The sequence below is a fragment of the Onthophagus taurus genome, chromosome 7 (genome assembly GCF_036711975.1).
Source record: "Onthophagus taurus isolate NC chromosome 7, IU_Otau_3.0, whole genome shotgun sequence".
In the NCBI taxonomy this organism is placed as follows: domain Eukaryota; kingdom Metazoa; phylum Arthropoda; class Insecta; order Coleoptera; family Scarabaeidae; genus Onthophagus; species Onthophagus taurus.
In genome coordinates, this window is record NC_091972.1 from 11,697,190 (window position 1) to 11,717,694 (window position 20,505).

General features: G+C 30.8%; 3 protein-coding genes across 6 annotated transcripts; 1 reads left to right on the plus strand and 2 right to left on the minus strand.

Moving 5' to 3' along the window:
- The first annotated feature begins 398 nt into the window (after positions 1-398).
- LOC111420879 (RNA helicase aquarius) lies at positions 399-20,495 on the plus strand. Of its 2 annotated transcripts, XM_023053927.2 has the most exons (14): positions 399-565; positions 646-746; positions 804-1,515; positions 11,485-11,598; positions 13,952-14,055; positions 14,273-14,384; positions 14,436-14,649; positions 14,705-15,220; positions 15,275-15,563; positions 15,622-15,729; positions 18,225-19,262; positions 19,378-19,549; positions 19,609-19,977; positions 20,028-20,495. In XM_023053927.2, the coding sequence occupies exons 1-14, from the start codon at positions 488-490 to the stop codon at positions 20,433-20,435; spliced, it is 4,335 nt and encodes a 1,444-aa protein (XP_022909695.2). In that variant the 5' UTR covers positions 399-487; the 3' UTR covers positions 20,436-20,495. The 2 variants fall into 2 exon arrangements, with proteins under 2 accessions (XP_022909695.2, XP_022909696.2); XM_023053928.2 differs by lacking the exons at positions 399-565; positions 646-746; positions 804-1,515 and adding an exon at positions 9,067-9,195.
- LOC111420882 (G-protein coupled receptor Mth-like 5) lies at positions 1,522-4,862 on the minus strand. Its single transcript, XM_023053932.2, has 7 exons — positions 4,774-4,862; positions 4,348-4,708; positions 4,065-4,278; positions 3,721-4,009; positions 3,594-3,672; positions 3,230-3,535; positions 1,522-2,044 (listed from the first exon to the last, which is right to left on the minus strand). The coding sequence occupies exons 2-7, from the start codon at positions 4,539-4,541 to the stop codon at positions 1,765-1,767; spliced, it is 1,362 nt and encodes a 453-aa protein (XP_022909700.2). The 5' UTR covers positions 4,542-4,708; positions 4,774-4,862; the 3' UTR covers positions 1,522-1,764.
- On the minus strand, positions 6,582-10,588 carry LOC111420883 (G-protein coupled receptor Mth2-like). Of its 3 annotated transcripts, none has more exons than XM_071197292.1 (7): positions 10,388-10,588; positions 9,781-10,029; positions 9,545-9,722; positions 9,309-9,493; positions 7,253-7,428; positions 6,940-7,189; positions 6,582-6,889 (listed from the first exon to the last, which is right to left on the minus strand). In XM_071197292.1, the coding sequence occupies exons 2-7, from the start codon at positions 10,017-10,019 to the stop codon at positions 6,691-6,693; spliced, it is 1,227 nt and encodes a 408-aa protein (XP_071053393.1). In that variant the 5' UTR covers positions 10,020-10,029; positions 10,388-10,588; the 3' UTR covers positions 6,582-6,690. The 3 variants fall into 3 exon arrangements, with proteins under 3 accessions (XP_071053393.1, XP_071053391.1, XP_071053392.1); XM_071197290.1 differs by lacking the exon at positions 10,388-10,588 and adding an exon at positions 10,192-10,271; XM_071197291.1 differs by lacking the exon at positions 10,388-10,588 and adding an exon at positions 10,192-10,229 and having other exon boundaries at positions 7,253-7,416.
- Positions 20,496-20,505: the final 10 nt, after the last annotated feature.

Genomic DNA, 20,505 nt, shown 5'->3' on the forward strand with positions numbered 1-20,505 from the left:
AAGAAGTTGAAAACGATATAAGAAGTGGTAAGAAAGGTCCAAAATGTTCTAGAATTTTTGTAGATGTCTTATACTAGTAAGACGTGTAAAATCCTGTTCTCTTATAATATATACAGTGTGTCCCTGCATATGAGAAATAAACACTCATAAAATATACAAATCCAATTTTTAAGTGAACCCCAAAATACGATTCAAAATTCAAACGATTTCTAATTTAAAAATACAGTTTTCTGTAATTATTTCATGTAATAGCCAAATTCTATTATTACTACTATAAAGTTGAATTTTCTCACAAAAACCAGTTTCTCATTCATATTAAGGCAATTACAAACTAAATAAATTAATAATTATACATAAATAAAATATTTTTAAGTTCATATTACAGATTCCTGTAAGGTGAAACACAGTTTGATGTTCCAAAACGATGTTAGTGCGAAAAATTTAAACATTTATGTTTTAAATATTAAAAACTAACTAAGCTCTAAAAATGACTGCAGATGAAAACGTTCCCGTTAAACTTGTCGCCCCTACTGTAGAACAAATTAATGCGGATCATATAACACAGGTAAACAAGGAATATTAATTCCTAACCTCACTTTAATGTAAACATAACCTAAGCATTCTAATATGTATTATCGTTTTTAGCTTGCTGATAAATACTGGGCCCCACATACTCTTGATAATCATGTTGATTTCAATCCGAATGTTATTGAAGATATTTACCTGCAAGATATCCGCGGAAGCAAGTAAGAAGAAAGTTAATTTAAAATTTAATTTATATTGTAATTAAAATTATTTCTTAGTTTTTCTGTACGTCGTATCATGGTATTGGAATTTAGTCAATACTTAGAAAACTATTTATGGCCAAATTATAAGCCAGGGTCATCGCCAGCTCACATAATGTCAATTGTAATTATGTTAAATGAAAAGTTTCGTGAACGAGTCCAAGCCTGGCAACCGTTTAAGAAAAACACCCAATATTTTCCAAATTTTTTTCAACAAGTTATGAAATTTTGTTTAGAAGATGATGAATTATTAATTACGATTAAAGAGCAAACAGCGCTTTTGGTTTTTTTGAACCATTGTTTCAACAGTATGGAAGAATCAATTTGTAGAGATCAAGTTAAAAAATTGGTTTCGTTATCAATGTGGATGTCTTTACAACCTGATCGCCGCGAGTATGAATTTAAGTTGTGTCCAAAGTGGAAAAAGTACTGGCGGGCAATTCAAAAGAAAGATAAACCCGATCAAATTGAGCAATTAACATGGGAAAGATTATTTTTGCATAAATTAATGTTAAAATTTATTAATGTTTTGGAGAGTATCCCATTAGAAGGGAATATTGGCCCTGATAAGGTTCATTATTGCGAAAGATTTTTGGAATTAGTAACTGATTTAGAAGCGCTTTTACCAACAAGAAGATTTTTTAATACCGTTTTGGACGATTGCCACTTGGTGGTGCGTTGTCAATTATCCAATTTGGTTCATAGAGATGAAGGACATTTATTTAGACAGGTAAGATTTCTTTTAATAAAAAATTTATTCACAATAAAAAGACAGTTTTAAGTACAATATAGAATATAAAAAGATATAAATTTTATAGATATTAAAAAAATTCAATCATATAAATATCAAAAAAGACAATAGAAAAGGCTGCAAAAGTCACAATCTAATACATTTGGTTGGTGCTACAATCTTAAAATTAATATAAATAAGTACACAAAAATAGGATTTATAGAATTTTCGTGAAATTCCCTTAAAAATTTAATAAGAACCAGTATTTATAGCGGACATTTCATCTCCCCAATCACATTCAGGTTCTTGGGAGTATTGACAGCAAGTACAACATGGGCCGCAACACGTCTTTTTTATTTGATGTAAAACGTGTTTTTGATTATAAATGCAAATATACACAAATAGAGGTCCTTGAAATGCATTAATGGCAATGTGGCAATAAATCAAACCGTCATATTTAGAAAATGACATCAAAAAGAATATCCATGTTATTGTTAATGTCAGAAATAGTAAAAGAAACATTCTGAAACTATAAACAAATAATTAAATTAACTTATTAAAGCTATTACCATCTCTTGATAAATTTATCTGGTAGATAAATCCAGTTCTTAGCTAATGAGAGCGCTTAAAACCCTAGATCAGGATTTCCCAACCTAGGGGGAATATAAAGATGAAAACGCATAATTAAACCATCTTCAAAGACGGCCGAGATTATTTCTTATATCAACTCTACTGATGTACTTATTTCTGATATAAGAAGTAATCTCATCCTAACCTAAGCCAATCCAACCAAGTCTACCTTCCTTGAAGTCTATGGTAGAAGTAATCTCGGCCGACTTCGAAGACGTAGGCCGCCCCAAGTATCATGAAGAATACGTATAGCGGCCGACATCTTCGAAGTCGACTGATATTACTTTTACCATAAACTTGGTTTAGTTGGTTGGTTAGATTGGGATGAGATTATCTCTACCTTTAACTTCAAGCAGGGTTATTATAAGCAAAATTATTACGCCCTCCTCCAACCCAACCCAACCTAACCCAACACATCCAAGTGCACTCTGCTTGAAGTTTACGGTAGAAGTAATCTCGGCCAACTTCGAAGACGTCGGCCGCCCTAAGTATCACGAACAATACTTATAGCGGCCGATGTCTTCGAAGTTGGCCGAAATTACTTTTACTATAAACTTCAAGAAGGTCAGACTTGGTTGGATTGAGTTAGATTGGGATGAGATTACTTCTTATATCACGAACAATACTTGGAGCGGCCGACGTCTTTGAAGTCGGCCGTGATTATCTTTGCCTTAAACTTCAAGCAGGATTATTATAAGCAATATTTTTATGCCCTCCTCCAACCCAACTCATCCAAGTACACTCTACTTGAAGTTTATGATAGAAATAATCTCCGTCGATTTTGAAGACGTCGGCCGCCCCAAGTATCATAAACAATACTTATGACGGCCGACGTCTTCGAAGTCGACCAAGGTTACTTCTGCCAAAAACTCCAAGCAGGGCAGACATTATTTTTTGTTGTATCAACAGAAATAAAAATTAAAGAAAAATTTTTGTATGAAAAAATTAAAGGTGGGCATATGAATAAATTTATTGTTTATAATCAGGGCAGACTTGAAAAAAAAACAGATTGGGAAACCCTACCTAGATACTTTATCAAGAGGATGGTAAAAGTAGGCCAAATAAATAGAATTTATTACATTACCTATGTTTTAATTTATGATGTATTCTTCCATAAGTATTCATTCTGTTTATAATTTTCATTGTGGTTGCAAAAAAGAATATATTAGCGATTACAGTGAAGGCGATGGGCATGAAAAAGATTATTATTCCTAAAGATCCAATTGATTCTTGTTCTTCAAACGTTTTTAAAGTTTGTTCTGCTGGATAATCCAATGTGTAATGGGCAAACATAGCTACAAATCCCATTAAAATTGTGCATGACCAAGCATACACTGAATAATAGCAATATTTTCGACCATCAGTTATTCTTAAGAAAACGTTTTTTGAACTATACCAAAAAAAACCGTTTTATAATACCATTTTAATTTTATATGTGCTAAACTTACCGAAATGTTTTCCAAATATAATAAGCTAAACTGTTTAGCCAAAAAAATGTACCAAGCAAACTTACATAACAAAAAGTTTCTAAAAAAAATTATTGTAATTATAAAACACCTATATTGTTTAACTGACCTGTTATAATAATACTAATATGGCTTGTAAATACTGTTAGTAATCTTGCCATATCAGCAGATTGGCTCACAATAAGGCACATACACATTGTTGTTATAATATTACCCACTAAATCCTTTAATGTGGGCATTATAAAATAAATTATTGCAATAAAAAGTAAACAAATTATTGAAATAGCATGTGTTATTGGATTTGCAATGTTTCTCATCATAAATTCTGTTGTTGTCCAATGAATTTGATCTTCAATACATACCAAAGCAAATTCACTTTTTATATTACCTTCAATTCTCTTTTTAAAAAATAATATTAAATCTTTTTTAGAATTCTTAAACATTTTATCTTACCTTATCCATGCAATACTTCCCTTGTGGATAATTATGAACAATAGGATTATCATGCATCCTAACAAAAATGTCCTCATCAAAAGTCTTTGGTGCTTCATGATACAAAAGATGACTAAGTGAGCCATCTGGTTGCAATTTCAATACATCTGTTGAGTTATTGTTAAAAATTGACCAGATTTTCCCAAAACCACAATCCGGTTTTCCAGTAACAAAACTACACCAAAATATTAATTATATTAATTAAAATATTAATCTTGTTATTACATAATAAATAAAATCTTACATAAAATCATGTAATTGTGGATCCCAAATTGTTGTATTCACTGACCTAATGTGAGTACAAACACTAGAATAATACACTTCGTACTCTTCACAACATTTATTAATTTTTAATTTAGATTCGTCTCTATATGAATAAATAGTTTGAAAAATACCAGTAATAAGAGAAACGAAAAAGAGTTTTCTTAAGAGATTCATTGTAAGAAAAATTGTTTTGGACGGAATATTTTAATTCAAGAAACATTAAAGTTTTTAAAAGTGAGGTTAGGAGTACATCTTCTTTTGTTTTCCGTTACTCACTTGTTACTAAATATAAGCTTTATCACAATATTGTTCGCTATTTGCGTTTTAATTGTTTCATTTCGCTGGAAAACCATATATTTATAGTTTTTACAAACAAGTGGATGAAATTACTCGTTTTTAAACTTACTGTTTGTGCTAAAAACGTAGACAGAAAAAATGTAGTTTACTGCGCATGTGCGGTATTTCAAAACGGTTCTTTTTTTCTAGAAGAAAAGCAACAAAAAAGTTAAGCGTCATACTCTAAAATAAAGCGTTATGCTTTATTGGATAATTTTCTTAATTTAAATGTTTTTTGTATGCAATCATTATCAAATATTAACTTAATTAACATTTTGTTTTCTTCTTGTGGGGAAATAAAAAATTTTCCAATATAAGTTTATAACTAAATCCGGTTCAATTGAGAGCGCTCTCCGATAAAGGCAAATAGAAAATTGCGTGACGCACAAGCGTCTCTTATCAATTCATTGGCTATTGTTAATGTAGATTTGTCAAAAATTTAGTGATTTTGAAACAGTTTTAAAAATTGACCCACACAATATCCATTGCAAAACGGCATCTTTTCATGTTTTTAAATAACTCGTGTGACCTTTTTAACATTTTTATATTGACTAACATCAAAACATGGCTTAAATTATCCAAATTAATATTGATTATGGTTTTGCAATTTGATTAAATTGATCTAAAAATTCTTAGCATTTATTCTGAACAAACTAGGTTGTTTCCATAAAAGGTTTGTAAATTTTTCCAAAACCTAATTCATTCTGCCGTTCATCCCATCTTCTCATAGACTCTTGGTAAAGGAACTAGTGTTATTACTTACCTGGCTTAGAGTAATAACCCAATCTTCTTAAATCACCTTAAGCGTAAAGTGTAACATTCACAGCCATTTAGATTCTGAGGAATTTCTACAAAAGACACTAAGCATCTACAGAGTGACCGATATAGAATGGTTGATTATTTAAAAAAGATACATGTTATGCACAAAAGTTTCAGGATTTTTTTAAATCGGTTACAACATATAAAACATAACTAAGCAGGTTATTCAGAAAGTCATACAACCTATATAAACACCTATATATTACATAATATTGAATTCTTCTCAGAATCCTAGACAAATAAGTATAGCGTAACACATACCTAACACTTAACCATTTTTCAAATATCGAGGTATGACTGCTGAGAATATTATGTACTTTTTCTTCATCAATAGTCTTTGTACAAGTGTGATTAAACATTTTTTAACAAATGTGTTAATACTTCATAACACCTTCGAATTTCGACTCAATGCAAAACCAAACACTATCATATCATAGAAAAGCTTATTCCCTGACGTACAACACCGATATATTCGTCATAAGTATATTACGAATACAATTCGGCGACGTTTTTGTCATCGTCTTTAAATTTAATCAAGATACTACGCACAAGCACTTAGAGTAATTACTTGTTTTATAAGAACACTTATTAGATATTGTTTTCAAGTAAATTGACGCAAAATGTTTGGCCTATTCTTAATGATTGAGAGATAATATCATCTTCAATAGAATATATGGAAGATAATAGAAGTGTGTTTTTGAGAAATTAAAAAATGCGTTTACCTTTTTTTCTATTTTAACTTAATTTATTAACCTCACAATATACCTAGATAAACAATATTTTTAGAAGATGACCATATAAAGTTTTTCAAAGTGAAGTTCGTTGAGATCTATAAATTACAATCCGAACTTCGTATTTAATCTGTTTTCAGGAATGTTGATGGGTTAGGAAAAATTGTAGTAAATCTCTTTTTAATACTTCATAATAATTCATTCATATGGCCCGCTAAACAATATTCTTCGTTGAAAAAGATATATCGAGACTTAATTCTTCGTCGTATTAAAAAGAATAATTTTTGTTTAACATTTATTTCCATGAAAAGGAAAATAATATACATAGTTATTATTCAAGGTTAAGTACTTATTTTAATTGACTAGTTAGAAAATCTGTAAACATTTAGACATTAAAAATTATTAAACATATAAACAAATTGATAAATGAGATTCTTTTATATTGTTACGTTTAATCCTTTTGAATCTTCCTCTTCTTCAACACATTCTTCATCATCTAACGTTTGCCATGATCGTGTAAATTTCCCAAAACAAGAATATTTACTTGCTAATCCTCTTAAAGCTCTTTTTCTAAAAACAACCAACAACAAAAATATTAAAATTCCTTGTATTGTGTTGATGTAATCCGTAACAGCCCTAAAAACGTAATGTTTAATTAATAAATTTAATTAAATTTTTTAATTTACCATAATTTGTTTAAAATTTCATGTTTATCTTGCGTCGCATATGAAATAACCTCAAAAATCCATAATAAACCCATGATTAAAAACAATTTCATCGTCATTAAACAACGATATTTTGCTCCTCGAATATTTTGCGTGCTTAGTTGTTGCTTGCCACCCCAAAGAACCGCGCAAGAATACATAAAAAGTATGAAGTTGATTATTAATAAGATTGTTATTGGTCCATAAAAGTAAGCCCAAGTAGCTGTTTCTCCTATAAAATTGAACTAAGTTGTTAAGAATGAAGACAAAGAAAAAACTTGAACAATTTAATTACCATTGAAAAAACAACTTCCTTCTCCAAAACGAGGTCGAATGTGATCGCCTTCAACGTGATGTGCGGACAGGGTTGTTATTACAAATACCAACGTCATTCCGTAAGCATAAACACAGTAAATCATGTGCCAGAAGTCGTCGTTCTTATTTAACATATTCGGTTTACTAAAACATTCCCTAAATTTAGCTATTTTTATTTAATCTTAAAATCAAATTTAAGTGTGCCGAATATTATTTTTGGTTCTTGTTATCGTATTTTTTTTTACAACTTTTATATTTAAACTGATTTGAAGGAAAACATTTTTGGCACATCCTATCTATACACTTTAAATTCAACACAAGGTGACATTTTTATTCGATGCATATTAAAGATTTAAATAATTTCTATTTATACATTAATAAATACTGGGTCCATTACTAATCGGTTATAAACCAACATTAACGAGAAAATATATGTATTGTTCTCTTTTAAGACTTTTATATGTGATTATATCTTTTTATATATGTTAAGGTATCACCTCAGAAATGGTGTTGAGGAAATGATAGGAAGTTGAAGAATACCTTACAAATATGAATCAGTATTGGGAACTAAAACAATTTAGATTTTTTTAATTTAGTATAATATCTTCTAATGTAGGTTTGATGTTGCCGATTCTAGAACTGCTGAAAAAATTTGAACGCTGTGAATGTCATGATGAAGTCAATTATCGTTAACTCACTACAACAAGCATTAACATGGGTATCATACTTAAATTTACATACAATGTGACTCTCGGGTCGTTAATCTAAGTAATATTATGCGTAAAAATACTACTGAGAATGTAATTGGAGATGATCACTTTGTTTGTGAAAGAGATTATATTACATTTCTTGAAGTTAACTGCCGATAAGTATCAAGCGAAGAAAATCACTGAGTTTCGTTGGAATACATTAGAGAGATTAAGTACATTATCAGAGAGATAGATTCACGTTGACGAAGTATTGAAAAAATAGAGATCACGTTAAATGAAAGAGATCTAATTTCGCAACTTCAACATGTTCTTCCTACGTTGTGCAGTGATAAATGGTTCTTGCGCAATTAAGCAGAAGTTTGTTTTCTTGCGTTTTTGGTACATATTTATTGTTTCTTGTCACTACAAAACTTTATTTATTTATGCTTATTTAGATATCTAATTTCGCAACTTCAACATGTTTTTCCTACGTTGTGCAGTGATAAATGGTTCTTGCGCAATTAAGCAGAAGTTTATTTTCTTGCGTTTTTTGGTTCAAATTTATTGTTTCTCGTCATTAAAAAGCTTTATTTATTTATGCTTATTTAGCACTCCAGTTTATATGAAAATGACGATACTTTACATAGGCTCGTTACTACCATCTTCTGGTTAAGCTATCTAAGGGATTATTACCACGGTTAGTGCTATTTTACGCGCTCTGATAGGCTAGCAGATGGGTTTATCTATAAGATCAAAAAAAGATGGTAGTAATGGACCTTAGGCCCACTTTTACCACCTCTTGATAAATTTAACCGATAGATAATTACCATGGTTACAGCGGTTTTAAACGCTCTCATTGGCTAAGAGTGCCAATTTATCTATCGAATAAATTTATCAAGAGATGGTAAAAATGGGCCTTAAAGATATTTTAGGAAAAGTGTTGCATTTAAAATAAAATTTGTACCAGTCTTTCACTGCTTTATAAGTATACACGTAAGATATCTTTAAAGTTGTTTATGAATTTTAAAAATAGAACTTTAAAAAATTGAAATGATCTTGACCAACTTTAAAATTATGAACGAAGAGTTATTTTACAAAACAAATTTCGATTTTCTTTGTATTTGAGGTAGAATACACGTTAAATGAATTACGTATGGAGCCTAGTTAACCAGTGATAAAATGCCATCAAGACATTCTCAAGTATTCCCTACTCGAATTTTAATTTAGTACCAAAGTAAGTAGTGCCTATTTTTAAACTGTTATAGACATAAAAAAATGATTAATTAAATAAGCTTACAGACATTTTTCATACTTATTTCCTTATTTTTCTAATACATATTAACTTACACGATATTTTTCCATACGTTGAATGCAACCACGTTAAGCCAAAAAAATGCTAAAAGGAACGAAGCATATGTCAGGAATGCCATAAAAATACAAGTGGAGTTATTAGCGATTGGACTAATCTGTAATATAGCTAAAGAAAGAAACGCTGTTGCTAAACCAGCTAAGGTGTGGAGTATACATTTTCCCTAAAAAGAAAACAAAACTGTATGTTTTAAATATACAATTTAAACACTTACTTGTAAATCTCGTAATTGAGGCAGCGTAATATAAACCAATATCGTTAAAAGCATAAATAACACTGAAATTAATCCGCACACTGGTCTTAAAATATGGTGTTCTTCATTAGATAGTAAATCGGTTTCGCAAACAACAGCTATGTCGGTAATTGTTCCATATTTTTTTGTTATACAATAGCTACAACAATCAAAACTTGTTATATTACCAATATATAGTGCTTTAAAGAAATGCTTACTGATCGCTGTGATATAACAGATCATCAAAACTGAGTAATAGAAGAGAATTATTTTCAGTAACAATATACTCATCATTTGATAACGTAAATGTAAATTTGCATTTTGAATCTTCAATATTAAGCTTCGATCCATCTATGCAAGAACCGTTGAGTACATAATTATCTTCTTCGCAACATTTTGGGAAACTCTTTGCAGATGAAATAAATACAACGAGGATAATGACTGAAGTGCAAATCATTTTTGCGGCTCTAAAAAATTGGAATTTAATTTATTTTTCTGTAATTTCACAAAATATATACTGGAATGTTTATTAATAATGAGTAACCGATTTATACAAACGTGTGGTAATTTATTTAATTAGATGATGTATACAAGGATAATTTACGAATGTAGGTAGAAATATTGCTCACCCACTTCTTAGAATAAAAAACATTGTTTAAACAATCTGTATTGTAAATAATATAAATGATTTATCTGGAAAATCTGATAACATTCTAATGTATAAATATGCAGGTTTCTCACTACATTAAACCATCATCAGTGTCTATCTAAAGAACTTTCATATTACAAGCTATTTATTTAAAATGGTATTAGTTAACTTTTTACCTTAAAAAATTGTTTATATCAACTTCTAGCACACTTAATCCATATTATAATGATATACTTATAAATTAATTAAACAAAAATACACAATAATTAAATTAACTTATTTATGTTCTTCATCGCACGTTTATAGCTATTTCTTTTAGAGAAAAATATGGCACAATGAACTGGATTACACAAAGTCTGTTGCCCGACTACGCTAAACGAGAAGCGAGAACTGTTTTAATAATATATCCAGAGCTGGGGACTACAACTTTGTAAATACTTCAGTATATTTTGTATTATATAAATGATAAGCGCGAATATTATATTTTCGCAAATATGATATAAAACTTTTGATTAATTCTGCTTTTTTTGGTGATATTAAAAAACACGATTTTTTTTAATAGTTTTTTCCGGTTTCAAGGACACACAAGAAACAACGCACATGAGTTGTTTTGAAGTATTTTAAATATTTTGGCGCACGAAATTTATTGATGAGGTCATATTTTTAAGTTTTAAAAAAATATTTGGTTTTAAAAAATAATATCATTACCGATAAAAATGATTGACGTTCAACGATATCTCGGTAAAAATAACAAAACCCTGAAAATTGTTAATACTATAATCGTAAATTCATACTTTGAATGAAAATTACTTTACTTTGAAATCTTAATTTTTAAACGGTTCCTCTGAATGAATGAACTGCACAAAAGGAACATTTGTCCAGATCAAATTCCATCGCAATTACTTGTTGCAATTGCTGCACTGAGTGGTTTAGTTTACAACCGAGGAAAATTTGTTCATGATGATTTTATTAAACGAATTGTACCAAAGAATATCATCAAGCGATTTTTTGCGTAAAAATTATATCAAGTGTTGGAATGTTGTGATGATTTATGTCTGTTTAGAGAGATTGTATGTTTTAGTCACTGCATCCGTTCAGAGAAATTTGTACTGCTTCTAAAATGTTATAATCGCGTCATTTAACACGTCCGATTTCGAATTAATGTAAAAATTTCAGTGAAATTCCTAACATCACTCTAGAATTATACTTAAACCAAAATAAAAATTTTTATGATTCATATAAAACACATTAATATATATTTTTTTGATTTAAGCTACTCGATATGTTGAAATTTTACTCAAGATTTGAAATAAGTGATGAAACTGGTGATCCTCTAACCGACCATGACATGACAATGCAACACTATTCGAGGATAACATCATTACAGGTAAGCAATTTGAATTTTTACGAAGTGGTTTACCTTTAAAAAAAACTTTTAATGTCCAGTGCTTTGCTAAAATCATTTGAATACCAAATATGTATAGTATGAAGACTCATTGGTATAAATACACGTGCGAATACATATTTATTATATGACGTTATCGATTCAAGATTGTTTACCAATAACTTACAGTTCAACATTCATTTCGCTATATTATAATAAATATTAATCAAACAGATGGGTGTTGTATGAAAGCGTTGTTTTCCTTTGGGAGTAGATACGCCTCCCAAGATAACAAAGGAATGTTTTAAAAATGTTCTGATAAATCTCTACAACTTGTGGTTTTGCTTCTTAACACTACTATTAACGTCATAATACAATACTTTATCCATCAGTTAGATTATGATTGTTTATTTTCTTAATAAATTTACACATTGTATGTTTGCGAATTTTTTTTAATCGAGATAATAGGGGGCGACTCAAGTTCAAAAACTAACAATAAGTTCGCTTTAATGTAAGATTATTCATATAAAAATAACTGAAAGAATTTTTTTTTTGATACAACAAATTTGTTCTATTTTGTTTGTTTATAAATATCTATAAAATAATACATAGTTATCAAACGTGGTTTAATTCGTTCGTGTTATAAAAACAAGTTTACAAATGAATGTTTTTGAAAGCGCATTGGATTTCCATTTGAACCGCAAAAACAACTAACCAGTTTGATAAAATTGAACATGGTGAGTTATATAAAAAATATCTCCAACAATCTCTTATCAAATGGTTTTTAACCACTCTGGGACGTCATGTTAAATTAAAAATTGTCCTCAGAAACCTCAAGGTCAAACGGTGTAACCTTGACCTTTAGATAACTGAAGGAATTTCGTCAACCAGCAAATAGAAGTGAAGGACCTGACATGATCTTCACTTTAAGATCTCTCCGAGGACGGAGTGCCAATGACCATGACCTGTATGGTCTTGACCTTATATGTTTTGACAAACTAAATGATGAGCCATGCATATGATATGGAAAATCTTTTTTTCAAGCAGCGGTACTGTACTTTTTTTAAATCACCCACGTTAACTATGCGTGTTTTTTCACTTCCCGTTGGCAATCCACCATAGTACAGTAATCTTTGTTGGCTATTTTCCAGAAAATACGCTGCATGTCGTTGCGATATTGGCAAATCATCTCTGGAAGCATGAACTTTGACACAAATTTAAGACATAAAAACTGAAACTGATGGTACAAACATCTGAGAATACAACGTAGTATTATATAGAGGAGGAGTGAATGTTAAAATATTTGGTCTTTAAAATATTTAGGGTCACTGCATACAAGTTGGACCAAGGTCACGCGGTGTGATACTCAAATGTGCAATTTGTAAACTCCTACCAATATTAACAAGCTAACAAATCGTAGAAATTCGCCAACATCCAACTTTTTCCATACTTCTTCATGCAACCATCTGCGTTAGTCCAGTGAACTGGAGTAAACTGGACTTTAAAACATAGGCAAAAACTACCACAAATTGTGTCTATGTTTTGCTTAGTGTACCTTGTAGCCCCTTTTTTATGGCTTGTGATGTTTGTGGCTTGTAACTTATAACGTTAGAAAATGATAAAAACTTACAGGTAAAAAATGTACTGTTGAGCATTACGATCAGCAGTATCACTGCTTTAAGATTATCAACTAGACCGCTGTTATCTGAATTGACAGTAACATTCTGATTACCTTCGCTTTCAATTTCACTGTCGTAAAATATCTTTTGCACCTTTGTCAGTTATCCGAATCGATCTTCTTTCTGTCATGAAGAGCCCTAAATAAGAATCTATGGCCGCGATACTAATAGTCAGTAAATATAAGTATAAAAATAGTGTTATAAGGATTAATTTAATTGAAAACATACACTGCCTGATTTGTGTTTGTTTCCCTTAATTTCTCATTTTCTTAGAAATAATAAACTTTTATTTTATAGCAAAAAATAATTAACAAAAAATTCCAAAACAACTTTGTATTTTTGCTTTCTCAGAAACAGTTGCAATAAAGAATGTTTACATAGTTGTGAATGTATTTATAACAATGAGTAAGTACGAATTGCTATATTATAAAATATGATGATAATAAAAAAATTTACTATCAATGCTGGTATTAATTAATGATGTTTTCATATTTTGTTGCAGTTTAATGCAAAATAGCAAAGTTCACAAAAACAATTTGATGTGTTTCTACATTTCTTTAAATGTTTTTATATTTCTTCTTCAATTTTTTATTTTTTACTAACATTAATAAAAACATTCATATTTTATATAGTTATACAATTTTAAAGTAATCATAAATTCGATTTTAATTTTTCAGAAAGCAGTTTTTGCAAAATTTCCAGAGTTACGAAACTTTGCTCTGGCAAACGTAGCCAGTGTACATAAACGTGAAAATTTATTAAAACATTTCAGTTCATTAAGGTAAATATAAATAATCTATAAATATCACGGTATAAAAAAGGGTGGTTTCGTTTCAAACTTCACTGCGGAAAACTCGCCGACTTTCAGAAAATTGAATGACTTTTAGTGAGAATTTCATATTTAAAATTTTTAACAGTTTGTCCATTTAACAGAATCACCCTTTGTATGTAGCACTCATAAGAAAATTTGATCAATTTTATTGCAATAACTATTACAGTGAAGAAAATTTAAGAGCAATTGCGACTTATTTACATTTGGTACCATCTAAAGAACAACAAAATGATTATTCTTGGTGCAGACTCGATACGGAATTTTTACGAGAGCTTTTGGTAAATAAAAAGTTTCTTGATCAAAAAATATTTAACACAAACAATTTTTAGGTTTCTAGGCACGAAAAACGAGCTTCACAACTTGAAACTTTAAACGAAATGCCTTTATATCCGACAGAAGATATAATTTGGGACGAGAACATTGTACCGACAGCTTATTTTTCAGGCGAGGGTTGTTTAGCTTTACCTAAACTTAATCTACAATTTCTAACATTACACGATTATCTTTTAAGAAACTTTAATTTATTCCGTTTAGAATCAACATGTAAAAATTTAATTTTTAACTCTAAAATTGTCATTTAATAACTAAATCCTTTTAGATGAAATAAGACAAGACATTGAAGACGCAGTAAGTCGTTTATGTCCGTGGAAATCCGAAGATGGTTCAATTTATTGGGGTGGTTGGGCAAGAATGGCTCAGCCAATTTTAAATTTTGCCGTCGTCGAAGTTGCCAAACCTAATATCGGTGAAAAAAGACCTTCGAGAGTTCGTGCTGACGTTACAGTGAATTTGGCTGTTCGACCGGAAATTAAAGCCGAATGGGAAAATTTGAGAAAACACGACGTTTGTTTTTTGATCAGTGTAAAACCGCCTAATCCAATCGGAACTAAATATAATTATAAGGAATCTTTCATACCACAAGTTGGTCTTCATTGCGTTCGGGGATGCGAAGTTGAAGGGATGTTAGATAGTAATGGGAGGGTTATTGAAGATAGTCCCGAACCTAGGCCTGTTTTACCTGGCGATCAAAGAACTTATAGGGTTTGGTTAGATAGTAATCAATATTTTATTGATATGGATCATACCGAAGAGGGAATTGAAGATATTTACGGAAGTAAGAAAATTAAATTTGTTGATGTTATTTGTATTTATTTATTTTTTTATAAAGGTTTTAGTATTTTATTAAGAAGAAAACCGAAAGAAAACAATTTTAAAGCTGTTCTTGAAACTATAAGGGAATTAATGAACACTGAATGCGTTGTCCCCGACTGGTTACATGACATCATTCTCGGTTATGGAGATCCAAGCGCCGCTAATTATAAAAATATGGCCAATCAAATCGAAACTATGGATTTTAATGACAGCTTTATCGATATGGATCATTTAAGATCGTGTTTTCCCGATTATGAAATTAAAGTTAAAACGGACAATCCTCAAAAATTAATTAGACCTTTTAAGTAATATTTACATACTTTTTGAGTCTTTTAAAGTTTTTTTTTATATAACTTTTTTTAGATTGACTTTTGAAGATTTAGGAGAAGGTAAAGAAAAAAATAAAAAAATTATTGTTGAACCTCACATAATTCCAAGTCGTGGACCTTATTTATTCAACGAACCCAAAAGGTAAATATTGAGTGATTACCAATCATTTTTTGCAAATATTTGAATAAGGTTCATTGATTAAAAGTACACTTTTGAGGAAATTTATGTCAAATAATACTAGTAAACATTTGGTTTCATATAAACACTACTACCCATTCATTACGCATTATACGCGGCACTTAAGGGGCATATATCCAGGAATTTCTATACATTGTTTATTTCTAAGAAGTTTGTGGTATTGCTTTGGTTGCAAAGACATTTATTTTTGTCACTTTTTTAGTTAATATCATCTATCGACTATTTTTAATATAAAAAAAACCTAACAAGAATATATTTGTTTAAACCAAAAATGGTTATGCTATTTGCTTTATTCCAGAATTTTGTTGCACCCTGTGTATTGGATTTTCAAATTTTCTGTAAAAGTGAAAATAAACTACACTCAGCGGCATAAAAAACGCATCGCCTAAAATGATGACCACTTCCAACTGCAATAACTTTTGAACGTATTGCTCGATTTGTATAAGGTTTTTTTTATTTGAAAGGTCGACCCTTTGCCAATATTTCTGTAGGTGCCTTCCCCATTTTGGCGATTTTCAATTTCAGCAATAGTGAATAACAATGGTATCTCTCACCCTTCAGGCATACTTCGAATCAGGTTTTGAATTTCATTTTAGAGAATCTGGTTCCACACTTCTTCTAGCGCTATTCGGAGACATCTAGCGTTTGTATATGGGCTCTAACTCGTCTCCCTAGCATATTCCACATGTGTTGTATGGGGTTGAAATCAGGGCTACGTACAGGCCATTCGTCTGATGAAGGTACCAGTCTGCCGAAATCTTTGAATGGCGCGACGTACCGTACTCTGTATTGCGCCAAGAACACGAGCAACATAACAAGTGCTGCGTCCATCTTCCACCAAAACCACTGCCTGAGCAACTTCTACAAGACTTAAAGACATTTTCTTGTCTAGCCCCTAAATAAACATCACTGAAATGTTTTCGTTAATTTCCATGGCTTTCCAAAAGCTGCGTAATCTTTTAGAGTTTGTAACTTTGATGTTAACACCAATAGAAACTTGAACAAAAAAACAGATGTGATCAAAACAGACGAGACTACAGCTCATTATATTTAAAATTAATAAAAACCGTTTTTTTGTTATATCGTTCGATACCTATGGCTCCGTTATTATTGATTTTAGGAAAAATATGTAAAGGAAAAATTTGTAGGGTATTACGTGTTTAATAAAACAGTCTAACTAATTTTTTTATTTAAGCAATAATTTTTGAGTTATGACACAAACCTGTAATTTTTTCGGTGATTTTCCGGAAAATCCGCATCATGTTCAAGAGAGGAGACCTCAAGTTAAATTTGGATTTAATCTTTGGTATGGTGTAGTTTGTTCAAGAATTCTTGGTCCGCACATTTTTTATGATACGTTAAAGGGAGATCGTTATCTTCACTTTCTACATACCGAGTTCAATAGTATGTTGGATGAATTGCTCCTACAGAACGTTATTTGCTTAAATGGTTTTAACGCAATGGGGCATCACCACATAATAAGCTAACAGAACGAAATCATGGAAACTTACGTTTGCCTTAAGCTGTCATAACCAAGTTTGCAAATTAAAAAAATAAATGGCAAAAAATTTATTAATAAAAATATCCATGTCAAGTGGTATATCATTAGAATGGTTGTCTTTTTTATAAAGTCATGGCCAGCTATGGTTTCCACTGGAAAAATTACAAGTTTGTGTCATAACTCAAAAATTATAGCTTAAATAAAAAAATCAGTTAGACTGTTTTATTAAACATGTAATACCCTACACATTTTTCCTAAAATCAGTAATAACGGAGCCACAGGTATCGAACGATATAACAAAAAAACGCTCTTTTCGAGATATCTAGTTAGCCATGCATTTCATCCAAAAAACAAAGAGCTCATTAAATTGAGTTCATAAAACTGCAATTCTTTCCCTATTTAATCGTCTCTCTATCTCCGCTAGTTTTCGAGATCTCCATACTAAGCATGTAAAAAAACTCAACCTGTATATGTACCCATTACTGAAGTGGCATAAATATGTATCTGTCATTTTTTGTAAGGAAAGCGACACTGGTACTCACCAACCGGACGATTTTATGCTACCGTTGCAATTCCCATAAACAACTATCATCAGCATATTCTCGATGACTCAACGTTGTAGACATTGCAAATATTTGTGTTCAATTAAACTAAACGAAATCACATGTAAAAATGAATTCAAATATCACATGTCTCAGAATTAATATGACTCACTCACTCTTGCACTTTGCTTACAAAGTATGATCTCAAAATAAAATATCAAATAATAACATCTTCACAAAATAAGTAATAAACATACTATCATTGTTATATCGCAGTAACAATTGACATTTAAGTCTATATTAAACAAAAATTTTTACAAAAAAAGCATATAATAAGCTTAAGACTTGCGTTGTTATATCAAGCTGACTTATTCAAAAATTAATTTTGTTTCCAGAAATACAATTGCTTTTACTCCTACTCAAATTGAAGCTATTAAATCCGGTATGCAACCTGGTTTAACATTAGTTGTTGGTCCACCAGGAACTGGAAAAACCGATGTAGCCGTTCAAATAATTTCAAATTTATACCATAATTTCCCAAACCAACGTACTTTAATAGTAACACATTCCAATCAAGCTTTAAATCAACTTTTCGAAAAGATCGTTGCATTGGATATAGACGAGAGACATTTGCTTCGTTTGGGTCACGGTGAAGAAGCATTAGAAACGGAAAAAGATTTCAGTAGATACGGACGTGTTAATTACGTTTTAGCGAAACGATTAGATTTATTAATGGAAGTGCAAAGATTACAAGAATCTTTGGATGTTAAAGGGGACGTTGCATACACGTGCGAAACTGCGGGACATTTTTATTTGTACCAAGTATTATCGAGATGGGAACATTTCGAGAGTGTTGTTAAATCGAAAAATTCCTCAAAAGAAATTTCTTTGGAAACGTTACATCAAGAATTTCCATTTACTAAGTTTTTCCAAAACGCACCTCAACCGCTTTTTAAAGGGAAATCTTTCGACGATGATTTATCGATCGCCGAAAGTTGTTTTCGATATGTTAAACATATTTTTGATGAGCTTGAAGAATTTAGAGCTTTTGAATTGTTACGCTCCGGGTTGGATCGATCTAAATATCTTTTAGTGAAAGAAGCGAAAATAATCGCAATGACTTGTACTCACGCGGCTTTGAAACGAAAAGAATTAGTGGATATCGGATTTAAATACGATAATATCTTAATGGAAGAGTCGGCTCAAATTTTAGAAATCGAAACTTTTATTCCTCTATTGCTACAAAACCCGCAGGACGGTTTTAATCGATTAAAACGATGGATTATGATCGGAGATCATCATCAATTACCACCTGTTATTAAAAATATGGCTTTCCAGAAATACTCTAATATGGAACAAAGCTTATTTACACGACTAGTACGGTTGGGTGTGCCAACTGTTGATTTGGATGGTCAAGGAAGGTCACGTCCAAGGTAAGTTTTTGTTGTTAGAGGGCAGGAATAAATAGAACACATTTCTTACATTCCCTAAATCTAAAAATAACTGAAAAGCTACTTGAACTAAAAATATGTACATCAATGTTTACAGTATTTGTAATTTATATAACTGGAGATATAAAAACCTAGGAAATTTATCTCACGTTCAAAATTGGAGAGAGTATCAACAAGCAAACGCCGGTTTTTGTTATGATTTTCAATTGATCGACGTACAAGATTTCAACAATGTTGGCGAATCAGAGCCGTCGCCATATTTTTACCAAGTAATATCGCTATTCAATTTTTGTTCAATATTACAATAATACATAACATTTCTTTTTAGAATCTAGCCGAAGCGGAATACTGCGTTGCGGTTTTTATGTTTATGCGCTTAATTGGTTACCCCGCTAATAAAATCTCAATTCTCACTACGTATAACGGACAGAAGCACTTAATTCGAGATGTGATTAATACCAGATGCGCGGAAAATCCATTAATTGGAAGACCACACAAAGTAACTACTGTTGATAAATATCAAGGACAGCAAAATGACTATATTTTATTGTCGTTGGTAAGAACAAAAGCCGTCGGTCATTTAAGAGATGTTAGACGTTTGGTTGTTGCTATGTCTCGAGCTCGATTGGGTTTATATGTTTTTGCCAGAACCTCATTATTTAGAAATTGTTTCGAATTAACACCAGCATTTCAAATTGTATGTATTAATTTATTACAAATAATTTTTTCTGAATCAATTTGTTATAGTTAATGTCAAGGCCATTATGTCTAGAGATGGTTTTAAATGAAATGTATCCAAGTGGAAGATTTAATAATGTTATACCAACATCGAACATAATTAAAATTCAAGATATGACTCAAATGGCCAATTTTGTTTATAATTACTATATGGAAAAAGTAAAGGTGATGAAAGATTATTACCACACTCAGAAGAAATGGGAGAAACCTGGTGATTGCCAAATAAAAGGGCACGAAGGTTTGATTTCGTCTCATCCAGGCGAAGATCGCGATACGGATAGTGAGGATGAAGATGGTGATAAAAGTCAAGCGCCAATTCCTATCGTTGAAGAACCTGTGGAGGAAGAAGAGGCGAATAAACCGGAGGAGGAACAAGTTGAAGCGACGAAGGAAAACGATGAAGAGTGTGAAAAATGATTTTAAAACATGTGTCAAATGTGTTATAATATTTCTGACAAATAAAAAGTCTAAAATCTAGTTTCCATAG